Source organism: Ictalurus punctatus, chromosome 10 (genome assembly GCF_001660625.3).
Source record: "Ictalurus punctatus breed USDA103 chromosome 10, Coco_2.0, whole genome shotgun sequence".
Classification (NCBI taxonomy): Eukaryota; Metazoa; Chordata; class Actinopteri; order Siluriformes; family Ictaluridae; genus Ictalurus; species Ictalurus punctatus.
The window spans coordinates 26,428,879-26,450,079 of NC_030425.2; the positions used below are offsets into that span (position 1 = coordinate 26,428,879).

Below are 21,201 nucleotides of genomic sequence, written 5' to 3' on the forward strand. Positions count from 1 at the left end.
AAGTAGAGTAGAGCAGGTGGGATAATTTAAATATCTCAGAACAGAGATTGAGTCCAATTTTACCTTTGATAAAGACTCAGACAGTATTTTTTAAAATGGGTCACCAACGCTTAAGTTTATTGAGAAAATTGAGATGCTTTAACGTTAAAAAGGACAATTTAGGAGTTGTGTACAAATCACTGATTGAATCTGTACTCACTTTTAACATTGTATCTTGGTTTAACTCTCTAACGGTCAAAAACAAGAACGAACTGTCACGAATGATAAAAGCTAGCTGGTCAAATGATTGGAACGCAACAAATACCACTCTCTGATCTTTATACTCTGGCTGTTCAACGGAGACCCGAGTACAAAACTGCATGTTGTAATTGCAGTCCCTTAGAAGCAACCGTAGTCCAAGAAAGAGTTGCAAAGGGAAATGCATCCTTTTGTAATTGATCAAGGATGTGTTTGTCTCCTTTAGATTATTTCTTGGAAGCAGTCTTCTACATCAGCATAAAACATAGAAAGGATTTTCACTGGGTTGGCTATAAAAATGAATATAAGTCTTGCTACATGATTGATCTTTTCTCCTCTATGTCTCTTTTCTTCTAGAAAAGATACACATGCTACATGGAGAGGTGTTAGTCTGTGTACTTTGTTGTAATAACAATAAATCTATACAGAAAAATATATATATTTATGGCTGTAAAAGCAGCACTGTTGCTACTGCCAAGGCCATAGAAAAAAGTTGCAGGAAGAAAATTTCAAACTGTGTATGTTGAAGTTTGAATATTCATTTACTCAGCTTTAGTCACAGTTTAATCCTTTTTAGGGTTGTTGTGGATTCTGGGAACACTGAGTACACGAATACAGCCTGGTTGGAACATTCACACACTCATTAACGCCTAGGGACAATGTAGAGTAACCAATCCACCTGCTGGCATGTTTTTGGGAGGTGGAAGGAAACCAGAAGAGAACCCGAAGGAAACCCGAAGGAAAAGGACAATTTAGGAGTTGTGTACAAATCACTGATTGAATCTGTACTCACTTTTAACATTGTATCTTGGTTTAACTCTCTAACGGTCAAAAACAAGAACGAACTGTCACGAATGATAAAAGCTAGCTGGTCAAATGATTGGAACGCAACAAATACCACTCTCTGGTCTTTATACTCTGGCAGTCAAAAGGAAAGCTTCTGCTATTACATGGGACTTTTTCCATCCCCATCATGATTCGTTTCATGTACATATAGGAAAATAAATGTAACCAAGTGGTAAATGGTCTGATTATTGCCTAAGTTAGGAAAGCTATTACTGCCTAAGTTGTCCTGGTACAAGCGAAAGGGTACAAGCTAAGTTGTCCTGGTACAAGCAAAAAGGCTAGGAGGCACGCGTACACACACTACGCAATGTTCTGTAAGAAATGCGGTAGAGAAGTTCACGCTTGAGTTTGTTTGGTAGATCTCACACCATCCAGTGGTAAGTGTAATAGTTCATGAGAATATTTTGGTTAAATACCACTTCTGGATGTATGTTTTCTTAGTTTATGGCAACAAATTATCATATTAAGAGAGTTGTATCACGTGTAATGTCTGCGATGGTATGATGCAACGCCATGTGGTGCAAGGCTATTTATTTATTTATTTTCCTTTGCTAGTTCACGATGTTATAAACTTCCATTTAAATTGTGTTCTCATGTGATTTGTTACTTTCTGTTGTTTTATACAGTGTTCATTTAAAATGTTGAGAGTTTCAACTCGTGGAAATTGAAGGTATTGTGCGGTGCAGGAGCTCCTAGTTTTGTGAGTGTTATTTAATTTTTATTTGTCTCAAACGATGTAAGTGGACAAGATGGAGAGTATATTCAATTTTTTTCTTTTTCTTTTATAAAATTAGCCCACTGCTGTATTGTCAGATGTAAAAACCTGTTAGCAACAATATAGTCAAATCACTTATCAGATCGACTACTGAATAAATGGAAATTTAAAGTACCCTTTACATGTGTTCCTGGTGGTAAATCTAAATCCATGGTCACATAAATATAGGAAAAATATAGGCTAAATATAGGAAGACTTTTATTCCTACTGCAATTGAAATTTTAAGTAGGATCTTAAGATAAATGTAATGTAACAGGTCTCCTACAACAGTTGTGGGTTTTATTTTTTATTTATATTATTTTTGTTTGTTTTGTTTGTTGTATTGGTTGTCTAAAGACAATTTTCTACAGTGAGGGAAAAAGTATTTGATCCCCTGCTGATTTTGTACGTTTGCCCATTGACAAAGAAATGATCAGTCTATAATTTTAATGGTAGGTTTATTTGAACAGTGAGAGACAGAATAACAAGAAGAAAATCCAGAAAAACGCAAACGTACAAAATCAGCAGGGGATCAAATACTTCTTTCCCTTACTGTATATACTGCATACACACTAAACACATCTGACAATGAAACTGATGTTTTTAAATGCTGAAAGTGTTGCACAGCATTAAAAGAAGATGCTATGGGAAATGGAACCAAGTTTTAAGACAGCTTTTATCCTTGTGTACCCATTTTAAACACCCTTTCCCCTTATAAACAACACATGTACTAAATTTTACCTCAGCTGATGCATTTGTTTACTGATTATAGCTAGGCACAGACAGACCGGCCCTTCCTGTGTTTACGCTACAGTGGCATTTATTTTGTCATAAATAAATGACCAGTTTTATTTGCCTTCATTTAGAGGTTAGTGTTGGCTCGCTTTCTCCATTTTTCAGATTCTTTATTTGATGCCAATAATACAAAATGACTGGGTTTCACAAAATGGTCTCAGTGGGACACTGATTATGAATGATTTGTTTTTATAGAGACTAAGGGCGTTGAACATCTGGGGCTGAGCCCAGATTTTTCTCCATCAAAAACATACTTTATTTTTTACAGACTGTTTCCATTAATTTTTTTTTCTTGCATGTGATGGCTACAATAATTGCTTAAAAAATGTGAAAATTGGACAAAAAGTTGGATTTATAATAAAACTTGCCTTGGGTGTTATCCCTGTTTCCACTACAAATATCAATACAAACCATCAGCTAACTATTAAAACCATTACCATTATTGTTCCTTAATGGTATCCACTAGACATACCTGCTGAAAAGAATAGAACGTGTAATGGTTATAATGGGTATTGCCTTGGTTTTAATGGAAACTGTAATGGTCCCTGTAGGGCTCTACTGGACATTTGTTGCTTTCAGTTGGTGGCATGTTATGTCTAGTGGATACCATTAAGGACCAATAATGGTAATCGTGATGGTTTTAATGGTTAGCTGATGGTTTGTAATGGTTTTTTGCAGTGGAAAACATTCGAATTTCTGTGATGGTTTCTATTGTGTTTCAATTAAAACCAATGTAGTACCCATTATAACCATTAAAACCATTCTGTGAGGGTTTCTACTGTTCTTTTTTCAGCAGGAAAGACTCAAGTTCTACAGCCCTAATTTTCACTTTTGGGTGTAACCAGGCTTTAAAATGCTAGAACTTTATTTGTCCTTGAAATATCTGCAAAAAAAGAAACACATTTCCGATTAGGAAAAGTACAGAATGTCAAACTTTCACTACATGAATGTTTCAAGGCACTGTCCAGATAGAACTAATGTGATAATATATAAATGTAAACGCAAATGTAAACAAAGATTAACCTACTGACGCCCAATGGCCTCATTTCATGCAAAGCAGGTGTCTTGATTTTAATTTGAGGTCAAATATACATGGATCTAGTCTTTTAATAAGAGCCACTCTACATGTTTTTACAAAGGTCAAGGAGTACATTATGGTGAAAAGCTTTAGAAGGCTCTAGAGAGAATACATTCTTACATCTGATCATCATCATTTTACCTTTCCCATTCATCCTTACACTGATGAGAGGCTTATTTAGAAATATTAACTGGATTTTTGTGTTGAAGGAGACTAAAATAAGAGCTGGAAAAAAATGAACAATTTCTGTTTCCGCTCCGAGAATGTAAAGTAATCAAGATAGTGATGAAGTGAAAAACAAGATGAGAAAGGAAACAAACTGTGAGATAGACACGATTGCATTTCTTCATCCCTTAAACAAGTGTTGCTTACTTAAAAGTGTGAAAACCACCGAGCATACAGCGCTGAGCTACTGAAAACATAAAAAATATCAGACAGGCCACCTACTACCTCTTCTTTGTCTGAGCTAATACAAAAACACGTGTATTGCACAATTAAAATACATGTAAGTATTTACAGGTCTTAATGATCAATCAATCACTGTCTACTTCATAAGCAATTAAGCCATTATTATACAAGATCAAACTCTATTATCATAAGAGCCTCACTTACTGATAAAGAGCCTGACAACAGAATAATCATTATCATTTAATGGAGAAAATTAGTACTTATATTCATAGATTACCAATGTTTTCTCCATGACTCACTCTGCACTCATACTAAAAAGAGAACTACTTAAAGTAAAGCATGTTGTTCACATCAGTCTTATTTACACAGTGAGCTTAAACACATGCTTTCTCTCACTCATTTTCTGTTAGAGTGCATTCACTGATAGCGGTTATCTTTGAAGACAGATGTGACAAGATAAAGAAAGGGAAAACCTGCAGTTATATTGCTTCAGACAGCAAACTGACCAAATGAGGAACAAAACTTGTTGGTTTGTAGCATACCAGAGTAAACATGGCTGTACAGTTATCCAGAACAAACATTTAGATGTGATTAGATGTACAATACAAAACCGGCTCGTAAAATTGGAGAACATTATGTTGTTTTGACTTGCGTAAACCCAGAGCGAGATTAGTCGTTATTATCCGTGCTGTTTAAACACTGTGCTTAGCATTAATTGTGTGAAGACAAGCTCAATTGTGTGCTGAGAACAAGCAATTTAAATGGTTTCGGACGAAGCCAGTGTCACAGTGGTTCTTCCCCAAACTGTTGTCATAGTCTTAAAAGCACACATTTGTAAAGGATGTTTTTGTTTGCTGTAGCATTACGATTTCCCCTCACTGGAACAAGAGGCCCAAACTTGTTCCAACATTCCAACAATACCGTGTGCACAAAGCGTTCTCCATGAAGACATTTTTTGTTAAAGTCGAAGTGGAGGAATTTGAGTGGCCTGCACAGAACCCTGATGTCAACCCCACTGAACACCTGCGGCCGGCTCGCCCAACATCAGTGCACGACTCGGTAATACTTTTGTGGCGAAATGGGCAGCAATCCCAACATCCATTTTTGAAAATCTAGCTGAAAGTCTTCTCAGAAGAGTGGAGGCTGTTATAGCAGACCAGATCTGGATTGACATGTTCACCAAGCACATACGGGTACGATGACCAAGTGTCCACATACTTTTGGGTATATAACATATATTTAGATTTAATAAAATGTAAGATTTAAAACACAACAGGGTGTAATGTTGAAGGAAAATAATCATTGAAGGGATGGCTTGATGCGACTGGATGCAAAGTGTTTCTGGTACTGTTACCGCTCCAGTTTATGAATTTCCTACATCACCATGCCTTAACGCCATGACTTAAATGACTATTTATTCTATGACTCATTCATTTGAATTGTGTTTTCTTTTCTTTCTTTCTTTTTTTTTTTGCTGTTGTGCTTTAAACTTATTGGGAATATGGAAGTCCGTTTTGTTCCCCATATCAAATGCATCATGACAGTCTCAAGTGGAAAACTCAGAGTGGAAACTGAGGACGCTAATAATGCATGTATTTATTTTATCTTCCTCATTTTTCAATACTTGCAGACAAATAGAGGAAATCATGGTTTCCAGTGTACCAGCATATCGAATGGTCATGTAATTTTATAGAGCTGTTAATTTTTGTGGCCAAAAAAACCCCCCCAACTTGCTAGTAACAAACCTAGTTAGCATTCCAGCTAACTAGAGAACATTACCAGAATGTTAAATAAGCATTCAAGAAACTCTAATAATACAACTGACATTCCAGATACTTGGATAAATAAATAAATAACAGGTGTAATTGTTAATTTGGTGACGTTTTCTGTGAGGTGACATTTGTTTAGCATTTTTGGAAGAAATCAGAGGTAAAAGTCTGTGTGTTTTCTCGGTAACATATGACAAGCTTTCTTATTTTTTTTTTGGTCTTATTAACTTCAAGAGAAAAAAAAGAGTGGTGAGAGAATTACTGTTCAAAGCTGTTATAACGTAAGTGATGAACTATATGTTTCACAGACACGACATTAAATGGATCGAAAAGTATGATGTCATTCTTTTAGCAATAAAATAAATGTAATTGCTAGAAAATTCCAGTCCTACAAGAGGACTGAAGCACTTCATGTACTGTTATGGGAAAATGATCAACTTTAGGGTGGTAACAGTAACTCTGCGTCACCTCAGACTACATTACACCACCCTGACATTGATTTTTTTTCCCATAAGAGCATGCCCCCAATCGCATACTTGTTATTGCTTACTTGCTTATAAGCTTGGCCATTACCATGGTTTTATTACAAGTGTTACCTGTTAGGTTGGTGTATGGAAGAAAGATATGAATGAATGATATATTTAAAGGATGAAGAAACCATAGTGCTTTTTTTCACCAATTTCCATGGCCAAGGTTTGCTCAATACCAAACGTTTATGTGTCAGTTATGTAATGTAATGGTTATATAATCATACTTTGTTCCAGTATTAATTCTGAATTCACCCTTCATCTGGCTTAAGCAATTTTATGATGTCATATAGTACAATTGCTTACCATAATTTTTTATACAATTTATACATCACATATAAAGTTGTACTGTTCTAAAGATGTTCGCAGCTCTATTCGTATTTCAGTCAGCTGTACTAGAGGGTGGAGAGTCACCATGGGAGCAGAAAACCTTTAACATACAATGTGCAAAACAAATAGCATTTTGGACTCCAAGGATGACTCAGCAACACTCATGGTTGGAAATTGTGACACTTTTGACAACACCTTTTCTCATGATGTTGACATTAGTTGCTACATTGATAAAAAATGCTCTGGACTCTGGCACACTTATGCACATTTTCATCTTAAGCTCCTTATAATGAAGAAAGATGAGAACACTCTGAACCCTACTCTAAACTTGATTTTTATTTTTAATGTGGGGGAGGTTTTTATTTTTTGTTTTACTTGGGCCAGGTGAAGTGTAAGAATGTAACGGAGGGCTGTAGAGTTACTGCCGCAGAGCTCCAGGGGCTCAGATCTGATCTTGAGCTCTTGTTATTGTCCGTATTGTCCAAGTTTTGATAGTTCTACTCATCCCTAATTTTGCTATCTGGGGATTAATAAAGTATTATCTTATCTTATCTTATCTTATGTCCATATGGGTTCTACCCAAGCATTCCTTTCTACCTCCCAACTGCGAATGTGTCCCATGATGTTCCCATCCAGGGTGTGATCTCGTCTCATGCCCACTGTTCTCAGGATCCACCATGACCCTGACCAGGATGATGTATTAATTAATAAATGTATGTGTGTTGAAATGTCTTTTCTGTTTGGGTAACCTTACTAAAAGGTCCAAAAATGAGCACTTATTAATACGCATGTAATTCTTTTAGAATAAGGAATTAATACATGCACTAATGCTTAATGTATGATGAAGTAATTAATAGATTCTGATTCATATATGAATAGCCATTAATAATGACTATAGTTAAATATTAACAAGGTAACGGTGTGTGGAGTTCATTTATAACATTGTATTATAAACTTATGTTTATATATTTACAAAATATTTCATATACACTCACAGGAGACTTTAAAAGGAACCCCACACTGATACTGGCTACCCCCAGTGCAAAAAAAAAATGCTGATTTTCTCAGAATTCTTTGAGATTCTGGGCCACATTGATATAATTGGATTGAATAATTGCTGCAGATTTGTCAGCTGCACATTCATGCTGCAAATCTCCCGTTCTACCACATCCCAAAGGTGCTCTACTGGTATTCAGTGCTGGTAACTGGACTGGGCAGTGAAATACACTCAACACATTGACATGTTCACAGAACCAGTTTGAGATGACTTGTGCCTTGTGGCATGGCACATTATCATGCTGGAAGAAGTCATTATAAGATGGGTGGCCATGAAGGGACGCACATGGTCAGTAACAATACTGAAATCGCCCAGCTGTGGCATTCAATTGATACTTGATTAGTATTAACCGGCCCAATGTGTGCCAAGAAACATTCCTACACCATTACACCACCACTACCAGCCTGAACTGTTGACACATCTGCCATAAAGTTTAATGTGTTGTGCTTTCTGAGATGCTTTTCTTCTCATCATGGTTGTAAAGACTAGTTATACAGGCGTTAACATAGCCTCCCTGTTAGGTCGAACCAGTCTGGCCAGTCAGAATGAGTTTGTGATTGTTGCGCCCAAAAATGCTTGATTTTACTGCGGCTATATTCAAAACATTTTTTGTACTTTTTAGCTGAAAACTACTTGCAGTGACGTTTATTGGTAAATGAAACCTTCTAGCTGTACTCATGTTCGACGCATATGAACCGAAGGGGCCTTTGGCTGAATGTGTGTTGTGATGATGTCACATGGCACATTGTGATGACGTCATATGATACGTCTTGGCCCAAATCTGTGTAAAACCTGCGTTTAAGGATGACACAGCTAATTGTGCCAAATTGATAGGTATGTTGGGGCAGCTGTGGCTCAGGTGGTAGAGCGGGTTGTCAATCATAGGGTTGGTGGTTCAATTCCCAGCCCACATGCTGAAGTGTTCTTGGACAAGACACTGAACCCAAAGTTTCTCCTGATGGCAGGCTAGCACCTACGGGTAGGAATGGGTGAGTGAGAAACAGTGTAAAGCGCTTTGTAGAACCGCTAAGGTTAACAGACACTATATAAGTGCAGACCATTTACCATTTTTTCAAGAGGACAAATGAGCACACAGGAAATGGCGACTCAAGGTAGATGGCGAACCTATTGCATTTCCATTTACATTTATGCATTTGGCAAACGCTTTTATCCAAAGCTACTTAGATTCAAGGAATTTTTTTTCCCCAGTTCAGTTTCATCATTTAATTCTTTCAGTGGCTGCTTTGATTTTCTGTTTCCATGAAATTTCAGTGCTTACAGCCTTCTGACTTACTTTTAATACAGTTTAATACAAATGAGTCTGATGCTGAGGGACGTGAGAAAGAGAAAGAGACACAGACATCGATCTTTAGTGAGACAAAAGCGGCCAAGAAGACCCTGAGACACAAGAAAATGCTAGCGAAGATAAGGAGACTGATACGTTTGATTATTTAGCTCATCCTCAGTCACAGGACATAGACATGTTTTTGGTTATCATCCTCAGCAGCCACCAAAACATCACATAGCAAATGTTTTATGGAACCAAGCACAAGTGGTTGACATACGACGGAAAAAAACTCATTCTCTGTAGTGTTTTGTGTGCTTGCGTCTGTTGCAAGTCATAATCCTTTCATAAAGGGAGGTAAGAAACAGTATAGTAAGAACTGAACCAAGGATATACATGTTGGATTAATATGAACTCTGCCCAAGGACACCCTATTTAGTAATACATTTACCAACCTTTTATAATTTCGTGCAAAAGATAAATGCTTGTTTATGGGGCAATTTGACAAGCATCTCACCATAAATTTATGACTGTCATAGGCAAAATGCACTTTATATATTAACTCAAAGACAGCGAAAGGCTTTAAACAACAACCCTGATATTGTCCTCATCTCCACAGTCTGTCTGTCCCAGACACACACACAGAGAATCTGAAAGCAGTGGCAAAGCGGGACAACGGAATTGTTGGATGACATGGGGTGCATCAGGGATGTATGTTTAGTCCTCTTGGCCTGTACATTTACTTCCAGAGCAGACAAATACAAGGAGCAAGCACTGAGGCTGATGTCTGAGACGCCACTGATAGATGGGTAAGAAAAGCTCACCACCACTTACTGATATCAAATATTAATATAAAGGCAATGTCAAAAAAGATGATGCGTTTTATGTTTACGGATGCCACATTATAATTTAAATGTATATTCTGGCATCACACAGACACAATGATTTGCCATGGCAATTGAGGAAACAGTTTAACAATCAGCTAAACAGCGTGGACCTGTACACACTCGGTTCCACGCACACCAACATCCCGAAAATCAAACAGGGACACTTAGCAGCACAGGTATGTGAATACTCATGTATAAAGGTGGTAAAAGTATGCCAGCTTGAAATCCTTTTTTTTTTTTTTTTTTTTTTTTTTTTTTTTTTTTTTTAAAGTAACAAACTACAAGAACTGTAGTTACAGTACTTATTTCTCTGTACTACTATACTTAAATCTTCTCTTTTTTTCCACTGCTCAGCATCAAACCTATGCAGGTAAGCCATTAGCTAGCTAGCGCTTGTGATGTTTTACAGCATGGAAGATTAAACTTGAGTTTAAAGATGTCACTTTAATGTTTAGTTGTGTTAAATAACTGTAAGTGCTCCTACAGCCTATAGGTGACACTATGGAAAGTGTGTAAGTAACTATGTATTCAGTAGTAATTATGTAGCTATAAACAATAGCATTTGTCTAGCCAGTTAAAGTTACCTTTGTTATGTACTGTTAAAGCAGCTGACAGACATCCCAACTCTCCCGGGAGTTCCTGGATGCCCGCAAATTATATACAATATCCCAGAAATAAATAAAAAAAAATTGAGAGAGAGAGAGAGAGAGAGAGTACAATGGCTATTTGTAATGGTAGATGAGATCTGGAGAATCCGAGAGAGTGAGTGACAGACGTGGTGAGAGAGTGACAGTCCTGATTGGTCTCTCTTTGTGCTAACTAACATATCAGATTTCTTGGTAGGTGGGCTTTATAGTCGACCTCTTTCTCTCCAGTTCATCCATCAGTTCAGATTAGTGTCTGCAGCGTCATGGTGCGGAAGCACTACACGGCCATAGATTATTAATTTTTTTCCCTTTGTTGCTTTCTCGTGATCACGACTTAATTTTCTTGTGGGAGAAAATTACGGAAGCCCTAAGCGGCCATGCATTATAAATTTACTTCTTTGTTGTTTTCTTGTGATCTCGACTTAATTTTCTAGCCATATTTCTAGCTCTGAAATTCCTTCTTCCTCAATTGAGAGGTCACCATGTGTTTACAGACAACACACCAGTGGTCTCATATATTGACCACCAGGGAGGATTATGTCCGCGACCCCTGTTCAGGCAGGCGCTACTAATTCTTCTCTGGGCAAAAGGAAAGTTTGTCAGTGAGTACAGTGTACATTCTGGGAATATGGGGGATGACATCCTGTTGAGGCAGGGGCTGAGGACCAGGAATTGGTGGCTCCATCCACAAGTGGTGGAGTCCATATGGCGCGGTTTAACCAAGCGGGACTGCATGTGTTCACCTCCGAGGAGACAACACATGGCCCGCTGTTGTTCGCCCTCACTCCTCCCGCACAATTAGGGCTGGACGCCATAGTGCAGATGTGGCCGAGGTCACATCTGTTCGCTTTTCCCCCCATTGCTCTGCCCCCACAAGTTCTAGTGAGAGTTCGCCAAGACAGTGTATGTCTGCTGCTAGTAACACCTTTTGGCCAGCTAGAATATGGTTCTCAGAGATAATATCCCTGCTAGATGGCACTCCTTGGGAGATTACCATCCGCAGGGATCCACTGTAGACCCAGTGAACTGTGCAATAGCTACAGTCCTGGAGTTCTTACAAGAACATTTCTCAGCGGGGTGGGCTCCTTCTACAATCAGTGTTTACATGGCGCCATTATGGCCAGCTACGCTCCTGTTGATGGAGCCTCTGTGGGACAACACCCTCTAACTTCGAGGTTCATGTGTGGTGTCAGGGCCCGTCTGAGGCCCATCTGCAGGCCGAGCATAATTTCCTGGGACCTTTCTGTGTTCCGGAAGGTCTGTCAGTTGCCCCATTTGAGCCCTTACAGTGGATCTACTGTCTCAAGCCGGAGGGCTGATTCTTCACCCTCGGCCAGAACTATGGAAACTGTGGGTCTGGCCCCTGAGGGGCACGAGCTCATAGATTCTAGACTCACAACTGAGCTTATAGAGACCAGGTTAAATGCTAGAGCACCATCCACCAGGAAATTGTATGCACTCAAGTGGCAGCTTTTTGTCTTGTGGTGTGAGGAATGTCAGCTAGACCCAGTGAAGTGCGCAATAGCTACAGTCCTGGAGTTCTTACTAGAGCGTTTCTCAGAGGGGTGGGCTCCTTCTACAATCAGGGTTTACGTGGCCACCATTTCGGCAGCCATGTCCCTGTTGATGGAGCCTCTGTGGGGCAACATCCTCTAACTTCGAGGTTCATGCGTGGTGTCAGGCGGCTGAGGCCGGTCTGCAGGCCGCGCATACCTTCCTGGGACCTTTCTGTGGTCCTGGAAGGTCTGTCAGGGGCTCCATTTGAGCCCTTAGAGTCAGCCTCTGAGAAGCTTCTGACTCTAAAGGTAGCTCTTCTGCTGGCCCTGACATCTCTCAAGCAAGTAGGAGATCTACAAGCTCTCTCTGTTGCCCCAACTCTCTCTGTTCCTGCCTTGACTTTGCCCCTGGATTAGCCAAGGCTGTATGCTATGCCAGATTACATTCCTAAACTGCCTACATCGGCTGCCCACCCTGTGGTGTTGCAGGCTTTATGCCCTCCTCCATTCCCCACACAAGAGAAAATGTACCTGCTGTGTCCAGTAAGGGCTCTCTGTACTTATGTCCACCGCTCCGGCCAGTGGCATAAGTTGGAGCAGCTGCTGGTCTGCTTTGGCGGCGACAGTAGAGGTGATGCCGTGTCAAAGCAGCGCATCTCTAGTTGGATAGTGGAAGCAATCTCTGTTGCTTATGAGGCGCGCGGTCTTGCTACGCCTCTGGGCATAAGGGCTCATTCCACTAGGGTGGTCGCCTCCGCGAAGGCTTTGTCCAAAGGGGTATCCTTACAGGATGTGTGTGCTGCTGCAGGGTGGTCGACGCCTCACACATTCATACGTTATTACAGCCTGGATATTCCTTTCACCCCGGGCTCGAGTGTCTTGCAGTGACCCTCGGGCTTGGGTCTTTTTGAACAGGCTGTACCCTCGGTTCTCGTTCCCATAGTGTTATGCTAAATGCAACATCGAAGTTCCCTTTGAAAGGGAACGTCGGGGTTACACATGTAACCCTCTTCCCTGAGAAGGGAACTTTGTCATAGCAAAATGACTTTGTCGTAGCTTTGTTATACCAGGGCAGGCCTGTGAATTGCGTCTTCGCTTCAGATAATAGAGGCTGATGGCACGGTTAACAGGTGCCATATTTATATCACGCGACGCGCTTAATTGCCACGTCACCTGATCATGGCAGGCCAATAAATAGGCATAATTTTACACAAACTTTGGATGCCAGTCGCGTGCGAGAGGCACTCCCCATAGTGTTATGCTAAACGCAATGTCTCGTTCCCTTCTCAGGGAACAGGGTAACCCAGATATTTATTCGTGATCTTGACATAAAAAGTAGTTTTTTCGTGATCTCGACATAAAAAGTAGTTTTTTCGTGATCTCGACGTAATTTTCTCGTGATCTCGACATAACAACTAGCTATTTTCTCATGATCTTGGCTGAATTTTTTCGTGATCTTGACATAAAAGCCTTTTTCAACAACGTAATTTTATCCCGAGAAAATCTCACGCCTTGTGATTCAGACTGCTGTTACATGCACGTTGGCATCTTCACCATCATAAATATAATAATTGCCCGCAGTAGAGATGGACTTCATTAAGAGAGAGGGGTGTCACCTTCTGAAGTGTCGGACACTAATGTGGAAGTCGTCAATCCTCCAGGGTTGACATATTTTTGTAGGCCACCCCGGAAGTTAGCATCACCCTGGTTCCCTCAACAAAAAGCCAATAGGATTTTTCCATTGGCTTTTGGATTATTGCAGAAAATAAATTCTGTGACCAACAAAAGTTTATTATTCTTTACATGTTTTGTTCAACAAGATAATCTTCACAAATGAACACAACTTTTATGAATTTTGAAGCCTATATACAATCGCCAGAAATAAAAAGCTAATGTTATAAACGAACTACACCACGGTCGCACCACCTGTTAGCAAGCATGATAATAACTCTGAATGCTGAATGCAAATATAATCAGATTAAAGATGACCATTTGGTTTAATTCTTAGGTCTCATTAGCTATCTGATTGTAGAGACATGTATTAAGTAGAAAGTAGACGATTTTCTTTTGAAATGTAGGAAAGTCAAAGGTATGAGATGAAAGAAAAACTCAAGTACAGATACTTCAAAAAAATGTATGAGGTAACTATACTGTGCTGTTGTACGTCTCACATCTGCATGTATACTCGTGCAAACATGTACACATATGTGTCTGTTCTTGTTCTGCAGTTCTGGGCTGCGTATGTCCCGTGTGATGCTCAGTATAAAGATGCGGTTAGACAGACCTTGGAGCAGATTGATATTATCCACAGAATGTGCAACAAATACCCAGAGGAGTTCATGTTTGCAGCCAGCAGTCAAGGTAGTGTAACATTCCCCTCCCAAACACTGACTCACTGTTTCTGTATTTTGCTAAATGGTCTACACTTATATAACGCTTTTATCTAAAGTGCTTTACACTGTGTCTCATTCACCCATTCACACACACACACTCACACACCAGTGGTAGCAGAGCTGCCATGCAAGGTGCTGACTTGCCACCGGGAGCAACACTGGGTTCAGTGTCTTGCCCAAGGACACTTCGGTATGTGGAGTCACGTGGGCCAGGAATCAAACCACCAACCCTACGATTAGTGGACAACCCTCTCTACCACCTGAGCCCAGCCGCCACAGCCATATTTATCAGAACTTAAATTTAAGTTTGCTTCACCTGAGGAAAAACTGGTAGCTCTAATCATGAGTTTGCTCCATGCTAAGTAAGGAATAAAACACTTAATTGTGTGCTGTTATAGTTACTGTTATTGTTACCACTCTGAAGTTGATTATTTTCCAATAACCGCACATCTTACACCATGACAATTTGTCAGGATTTCTTTATTAATTAAAGAAAGACATACCATAATTTTTCTTTTATTATCTATTTATAGTTACATTTAATGTTGTGGACATTAGTTCCTGTTCTTAACACTTGTGTTATAGCTGCTGTAAATAGTCATTCACTTACCAGCCTCTCATTGATGTTGATTAAAAAAAAAAAGGCAGTTTGTCATGTTACCAGGAAACTAGACAGCACAAAGTCCTTTGGCCTGAAGACTTTCCTGTTACTGACTGTTACAAAGCACTGGCAGTGGAGACTTCTTCCATAAATGTTAAATAAGCGATTCCTGAGAAAAAAACTTCACCATATTCATGATTATACGTTTTTCTTTTTTAACAATTTACGTTGAGCATCTACCATACACGTGTTATGACAGGTTACATAATGTATTGAAACGATCGCATTAATATAAACCTATTGTTTAGACTGCAGCCAGAACTATTGTCCAAGATGCTGTTATAGAAAATGAATGAACACTTTCTGTTTTATGATTTCATCAGCGCTGTGGTATAATGTGAAACAGAATCTAAGAAGAACTTTGTAACATTGGCCATTGTCTTCCAATTCCAGATATATTGGATGCCTTTGTCCAAAATAAGACTGCGAGCCTGATAGGGGTGGAAGGGGGTCACTCCATAGACAGCAGCATGGGAACGTTGCGCACCATGTATCAGTTAGGAGTCCGTTATCTGACTCTCACACACAGCTGCAACACACCCTGGTGAGTGGGAGGATCTCAGATATAAAAATTACTCTGTATAGGTTCCTCTAAACTATAAACAGATTGTGGTAAGAAGCAAGATTTTATCAAGCATAATAACCTTGGATTTAAACTGACTTCTACTTTAATTAATGGAACACTTCATGAAAGACATTTCTGTTCCGTACCCTAAACCACCGGTTTAAACACATGCATTAATAGGAATATCCCTGTAAAGGTTTATAGGAACAGGGTTTCCCTGAAACAGGACCACATTGTTGCATGAGAAAGGTTACATATGTGATGATGGGAATATCGTTATTCTCAAGAAATGTTGTTTAAATTTCCAGGGCGGATAACTGGCAGGTGGATACAGGCGTACATCCCGTGGAGCACAATGGCCTGAGTGACTTTGGCAAGGTTAGCACATCACCTTGATTTTCCGTTGAACTAACTGTTGATCAGCGCTTGGGTTGCGTTGATGGAAAATATACCTCTTTGTTTTTCTAAATTTATTATTAACTTTGTTGAGGAGCAACACTTCTTCCTATGATTTCAGAGTATGGCTGTAACACTTTTTCATTATACAGTATGTTAGACCTTAATGGGCATTAAGCTATGTTCCAGTCATGATTCAAGATCATCTAATGCTGTTATTCTGATTGTATTAAACATTTAAAAAAAAAAAAAAGTGAAACAATTTTTGGTTAAAAGATCTCAACAAGTTCCCTCTACTAGTGAATTTTATTTTATAGGTTTTTCTTTCTACTTACCCTTTAACAAGCATTTTATTTTTTACATATATATATATTTTTAAGCTGCTTTTATATATTTTTTAGATTTGATTTTGTTTGTATTTGTGGCATTTCAAATGTCTTTTTAAAATTATGATTATTATTTTATTATTAATTTTGTGATTAGCTATAACATTTTGTGGCACTTTATTTATTTATTACCTTTTTATTTTTTTAAATTTAATTACTAAATTTAAAAAAATTCTTTATTACTTAGCTATAATTTGTTCTACTTACATTTTATAGCACTTTATTTTTATCTTTTGCATTGAATTTTTCCATAGTTTTTAAAGGCAATAGTTTGTTCTACTCGCATTTAAATAGCAATTTAGGTTTTTATTTTACCTTTTTATTTTTATTTTACTGTTGTTTTTAGTGCGGCCTTTAAAATAATTATATAATTATATTTAGCTGTAGTTTGCTTTTACTCACATTTTATTACCACTTTGACTTTATTTTGCTATTGTTTTTAGCAGCAATAAAAACATCCTATTTAATTATTCAACTATACTCAAATTTTACAAGCAGTTTATTACTTAGCGTATTATTTTATTTTGTTATTTTATTTTGTTTCCTATAGACCTTTTCTACTTACATTTTTACCAGATTTATTTTTTACTTGTATTGTATATTAGTGTATCCCCCTTTTTTATTTTTTGACTACACGCTCCTCTTTGAATGATGCTTTATATCTGGAGGGTTGGGTATAAGTAAAATTTATTGCTAGTATTATGACAGGTGAAGCAACACTTATTAAAACTCTTTTCACAGCGACTGATTAGTGAAATGAACCACATAGGCATGCTGGTGGACCTGGCTCATGTGTCGGAAAAGGTCATGAACCAAGTGCTGGAGATCTCCAAAGCCCCCATCATCTTCAGCCACTCTTCTGCTTATAGCATCTGTAATCACAAGAGAAACGTCCCAGATTACATCCTTGAGAAAGTGGTGAGAGTCTTTAAGCTTGTGACATAGAAGATTTTATTATCATGCATGTGGTCGCTTCATCTGACACAGCAAAGATCAAGGTGGATGTTGTTGTTATTGTTTAACAACCAAGTTAATGGCAGTTCTTTGCAATTACCTGGCATTTACAATATGTTGGGATTTACAAAAGCCAGTCATTGTGGTGTCACTGCCTCTGGCTTTATGTCATTGTTCCAGAAAGCCAATAATGGGATTGTAATGGTAAATTTCTACAATGACTACGTCACTTGTAGCCCAGAGGCAAATCTCTCGCACGTGGCAGGTGAGTCAGACACACAGTGAGGATCTAACATACTGTATTTAAACTCACTACAAGAGGTTTAACACCACATGCTCTCTCTTTCCATGCAAAGATCACTTTGACCACATCAAGAAAGTGGCTGGTTCCAGCATAGTGGGTTTTGGTGGTGATTATGATGGTGTGACCAGGTAAGCATGAGTCAGGAGAGTTTCCTTTATGTTTAATGTTCAAGTCTGATCCGTGACCTGTATTTGGATGAGCCATAAAAAGAAGCGATGTGACGTTCCATCATAAAAAAATGGGGCTGATTGTGGGAAAAAAAGCAGGGCCACATAAAGACCTTTAGAGGGTCTGTATCGATACTTGTGTTATTTTCTTGTAATGACGTTATCGACTATGACTTGAGATTGGGTCTATTGTTGGCAGGCTGTTTGGTGTAATCTATACTCTTCCCATGAGTAAGAAACCCTGGTTGATGCACACTATTCATGTGTAGATTTGAATCTTACAAATTTGGTTACATGAGTGACTTATTAGATGTAACTATTAGCATAATAAACTCTATCAACATTCAAAATGATATGTCTGCTCACATATATTATTTAAACCTTATGTCTAAACTAATACTGCAGTCCTCTCCAAAACTATTGGAACGGCAAGGCCAATTTATTTGTTTGTGCTATACACAAAAGACATTTGGGTTTGAGATCAAAAGATGGATACGAGACGTGAGTTATGATTTCAGCTTTTATTTCCTGGTATTTACATCTAGATGTGTTAAACAACATAAAACATAGATCATGTATCAGATCACCCAATTTGTAGGCGAGCAAAAGTATAGAAACAGATAAACCAAAGTAAATAATACTTAATATTTGATTGCATATCGCTTGCTTGCAATAACTGCATCAAGCCTGTGATTCATTGACGTCACCGAATTTTTGGTTTCTTCATTTGAGATGCTTTTACAGGCTTTTACCGCAGTCTCTTTCAGCTGTTGTTTGTTTTAGGGGGTTTCTCCCTTCAGTCTGCTCATCAGGAGGTAAAATGCGGCTCAATTGGGTTAAGGTCTGGTGATTGACTAAAACCTTCCACTTTTTCCCCCTGATGAAGTCCTAATACAAAATGTGCTGTGTTCTATGTTGTTTAAGACATCTACATATAAATACCAGGAAATAAAAGCTGAAATTCTAAACTCTCTTCTCATATTCATATCTTGACTTCAAATCCAAATATCTTCAGTGTACAGCAAACAAATTAATTGGCTTTGCCATTCCAATAGTTCGGGAGGAGACTGTACATTGTTTCAAGATTTCCTTTATTGACATGGTGTTTATTTCTTTTGACATTTACTGGTCCAAATTTTACTATCCATGCAGTGTTGTCATCTAAAATATATAGTACAGAGGAGGGTGTACTTTCTTTTTCCCATGACTGTATCTGGTACAGAGGAGGGTTCCATGGTGGTACTGTGCAAAGCACTGCCAGCTTACAGGGTCCACAATTCGTTCCTGAGCTTGGTTTACCACGTGTGGAAATTCGCACGTTCGTATGTTCTCCTTGTGTCCACGTGTGTTTCTTCATGGCTCTACAGTTTCCTCCCAACAATAATGATAATGAGTCTTTATTGATCACATATACAGTAGCGCACAGTGAAATTGCTTTCTTAGCATACCCCAGCCTGTCAGGAAGCTGGTTTCAGAGCGCAGGGTCAGCCATGATACAGCGCCCCTGGAGCAGAGAGGGTTAAGGGCCTTGCTCAAGGGCCCAACAGTGGCAGCTTGGCAGTGTTGGGGCTTGAACCCCAGACTTTCCGATCAGTAACCCAAAGCCAAGCCACCACTGCCCAAGTATGTGTGCATGGTACCCTGTGATGGACTGACTACCACCTTGACTACCACCTCCGCCCTGTGTGCATGGAGTTTGCATGTTCTCCCCGTACTTCGGGGGTTTCCTCCGTGTACTCCGGTTTCCTCTTCCAGTCCAAACACATGCGTTGTAGGCTGATTGGCATTCCCAAATTGTCCGTGTGAGAATGGGTGTGTGAATGTGCCCTGTGATGAGTTGGCACCCCGTCCAGGGTGTCCCCTGCCTTATGCCCCAAGTCCTCTAGGATAGGCTCCAGGCTCATCTGTGACCCTGTGTTGGATAAATGGTACAGAAAATGGATGGATGAAATAAAACTCTTCCAGGTGCCATCACACCATCCCATTGATGATTGTTTTCCTGTAACAGCATGCCCTGTCTTGATGTACTACTTAGTAATATTTAGGATCCATAATTCTGATCAATACACATAAGCTCACACACACACACACACACACACACACACACACACACACACACACACACGTAAAATATACTTTTTTTATGCAGGTTACCAACTGGTCTGGAGGATGTATCCAAGTATCCTGACCTAGTAGCAGAACTGCTGAGACGTGGCTGGACAGATGATGAGGTCAAAGATGCTCTGGGAAGGAACCTGATTAGAGTGTTTAAAGCTGTTGAAATGGTAAGAACAGAGAACACACACTCATACTTGAACACATTTATTGTCCTGCATCAACACATTACTGCTTCCCTTCGCTGACTTCATATAGCTACCTTCATTGGATTGAAATCACTGACGCTTGCCTACAAAACTAAAGATCTACCTACTTGAAAAGAATGATCAAACTTTGCTCTGTACCACATTCTATATGAGCAATCAGTGCTGTAAATGTAAATATTATTATTATTCTGTCCATACATTTGTGCTGAGGTTTTTTTTTTTTTTTTTTTTATTCCGGAATTGTTGTGGCCAAAAATGCTTGCTTTTGCTGCAGCTTTTTTTTTTCTTCAAATTTTTTTAAAATCCTGGAAGGGCCGATTACTATATAATGCATGAGAGTTAGCATTTCTAATTCAATCAGTTAGCTTTGACAGCAGGACAGACAAAGTCAGTTATGCAGTGCAGGGGTGAAATGTAACAACACTCTGGACAGCAGTAGTCTAGACCAGGGGTTCCCAAACTTTTCCAGGTCAAGGCCCCCCAAATGGCATTAACATTTGACCGAGGCCCCCCTTTTGCAAGATGTCTTTAAAACACATTAAAAATACAGACTTCTGAATATATCCCCCTTTTAAAAATTTTTTTTATTAATAATTACATCTTACATCTTTACATTACATTACATTAGGAATTGATTGTGTGTGTATGGTTGTCTAAGAGTGAGAATTTCTTTTTCACACCAAATTATTGCGGCCCCCACTTTGAAAACCACTGGTCTAAACATCAACTTCCTGTGTGTTGGACATGCCACAAACAAATAACTCTTCCAAATATTTTGTCATGTAAACCCTATGCAGTTTTCGTGAGCATACACTTTTTACGTTCTTAAGACTATGTGAGCCCTTCATGGAAATTACAAACTTACATAAACATTTATAAAAACAAATTCCTATAGGCTTCCGCAGTTGAATTGAGTGTTTTGATCGAATTTGATG

General features: G+C 38.9%; 1 protein-coding gene across 3 annotated transcripts in view; it reads left to right on the forward strand.

The window, feature by feature from the left end:
- The window catches only part of dpep1 (dipeptidase 1), a 34,233-nt gene that overhangs the window by 11,765 nt on the left and 1,267 nt on the right, over positions 1–21,201 (forward strand). Inside the window, exons 1-11 of one of the 3 annotated variants that reach the window (XM_017478770.3) lie at positions 1,170–1,460; positions 1,710–1,783; positions 9,706–9,895; positions 10,023–10,149; positions 14,345–14,477; positions 15,564–15,714; positions 16,044–16,113; positions 17,259–17,435; positions 17,652–17,736; positions 17,828–17,903; positions 20,092–20,227. In XM_017478770.3, coding sequence (XP_017334259.1) covers positions 9,780–9,895; positions 10,023–10,149; positions 14,345–14,477; positions 15,564–15,714; positions 16,044–16,113; positions 17,259–17,435; positions 17,652–17,736; positions 17,828–17,903; positions 20,092–20,227 — 1,071 coding nt within the window. In that variant the 5' untranslated portion in view covers positions 1,170–1,460; positions 1,710–1,783; positions 9,706–9,779. Of the gene's footprint in view, positions 1–1,169; positions 1,461–1,709; positions 1,784–9,653; positions 9,896–10,022; positions 10,150–14,344; positions 14,478–15,563; positions 15,715–16,043; positions 16,114–17,258; positions 17,436–17,651; positions 17,737–17,827; positions 17,904–20,091; positions 20,228–21,201 lie in introns of those variants that run through there. The other 2 variants (XM_017478769.3, XM_053683322.1) reach the window with 2 other exon arrangements.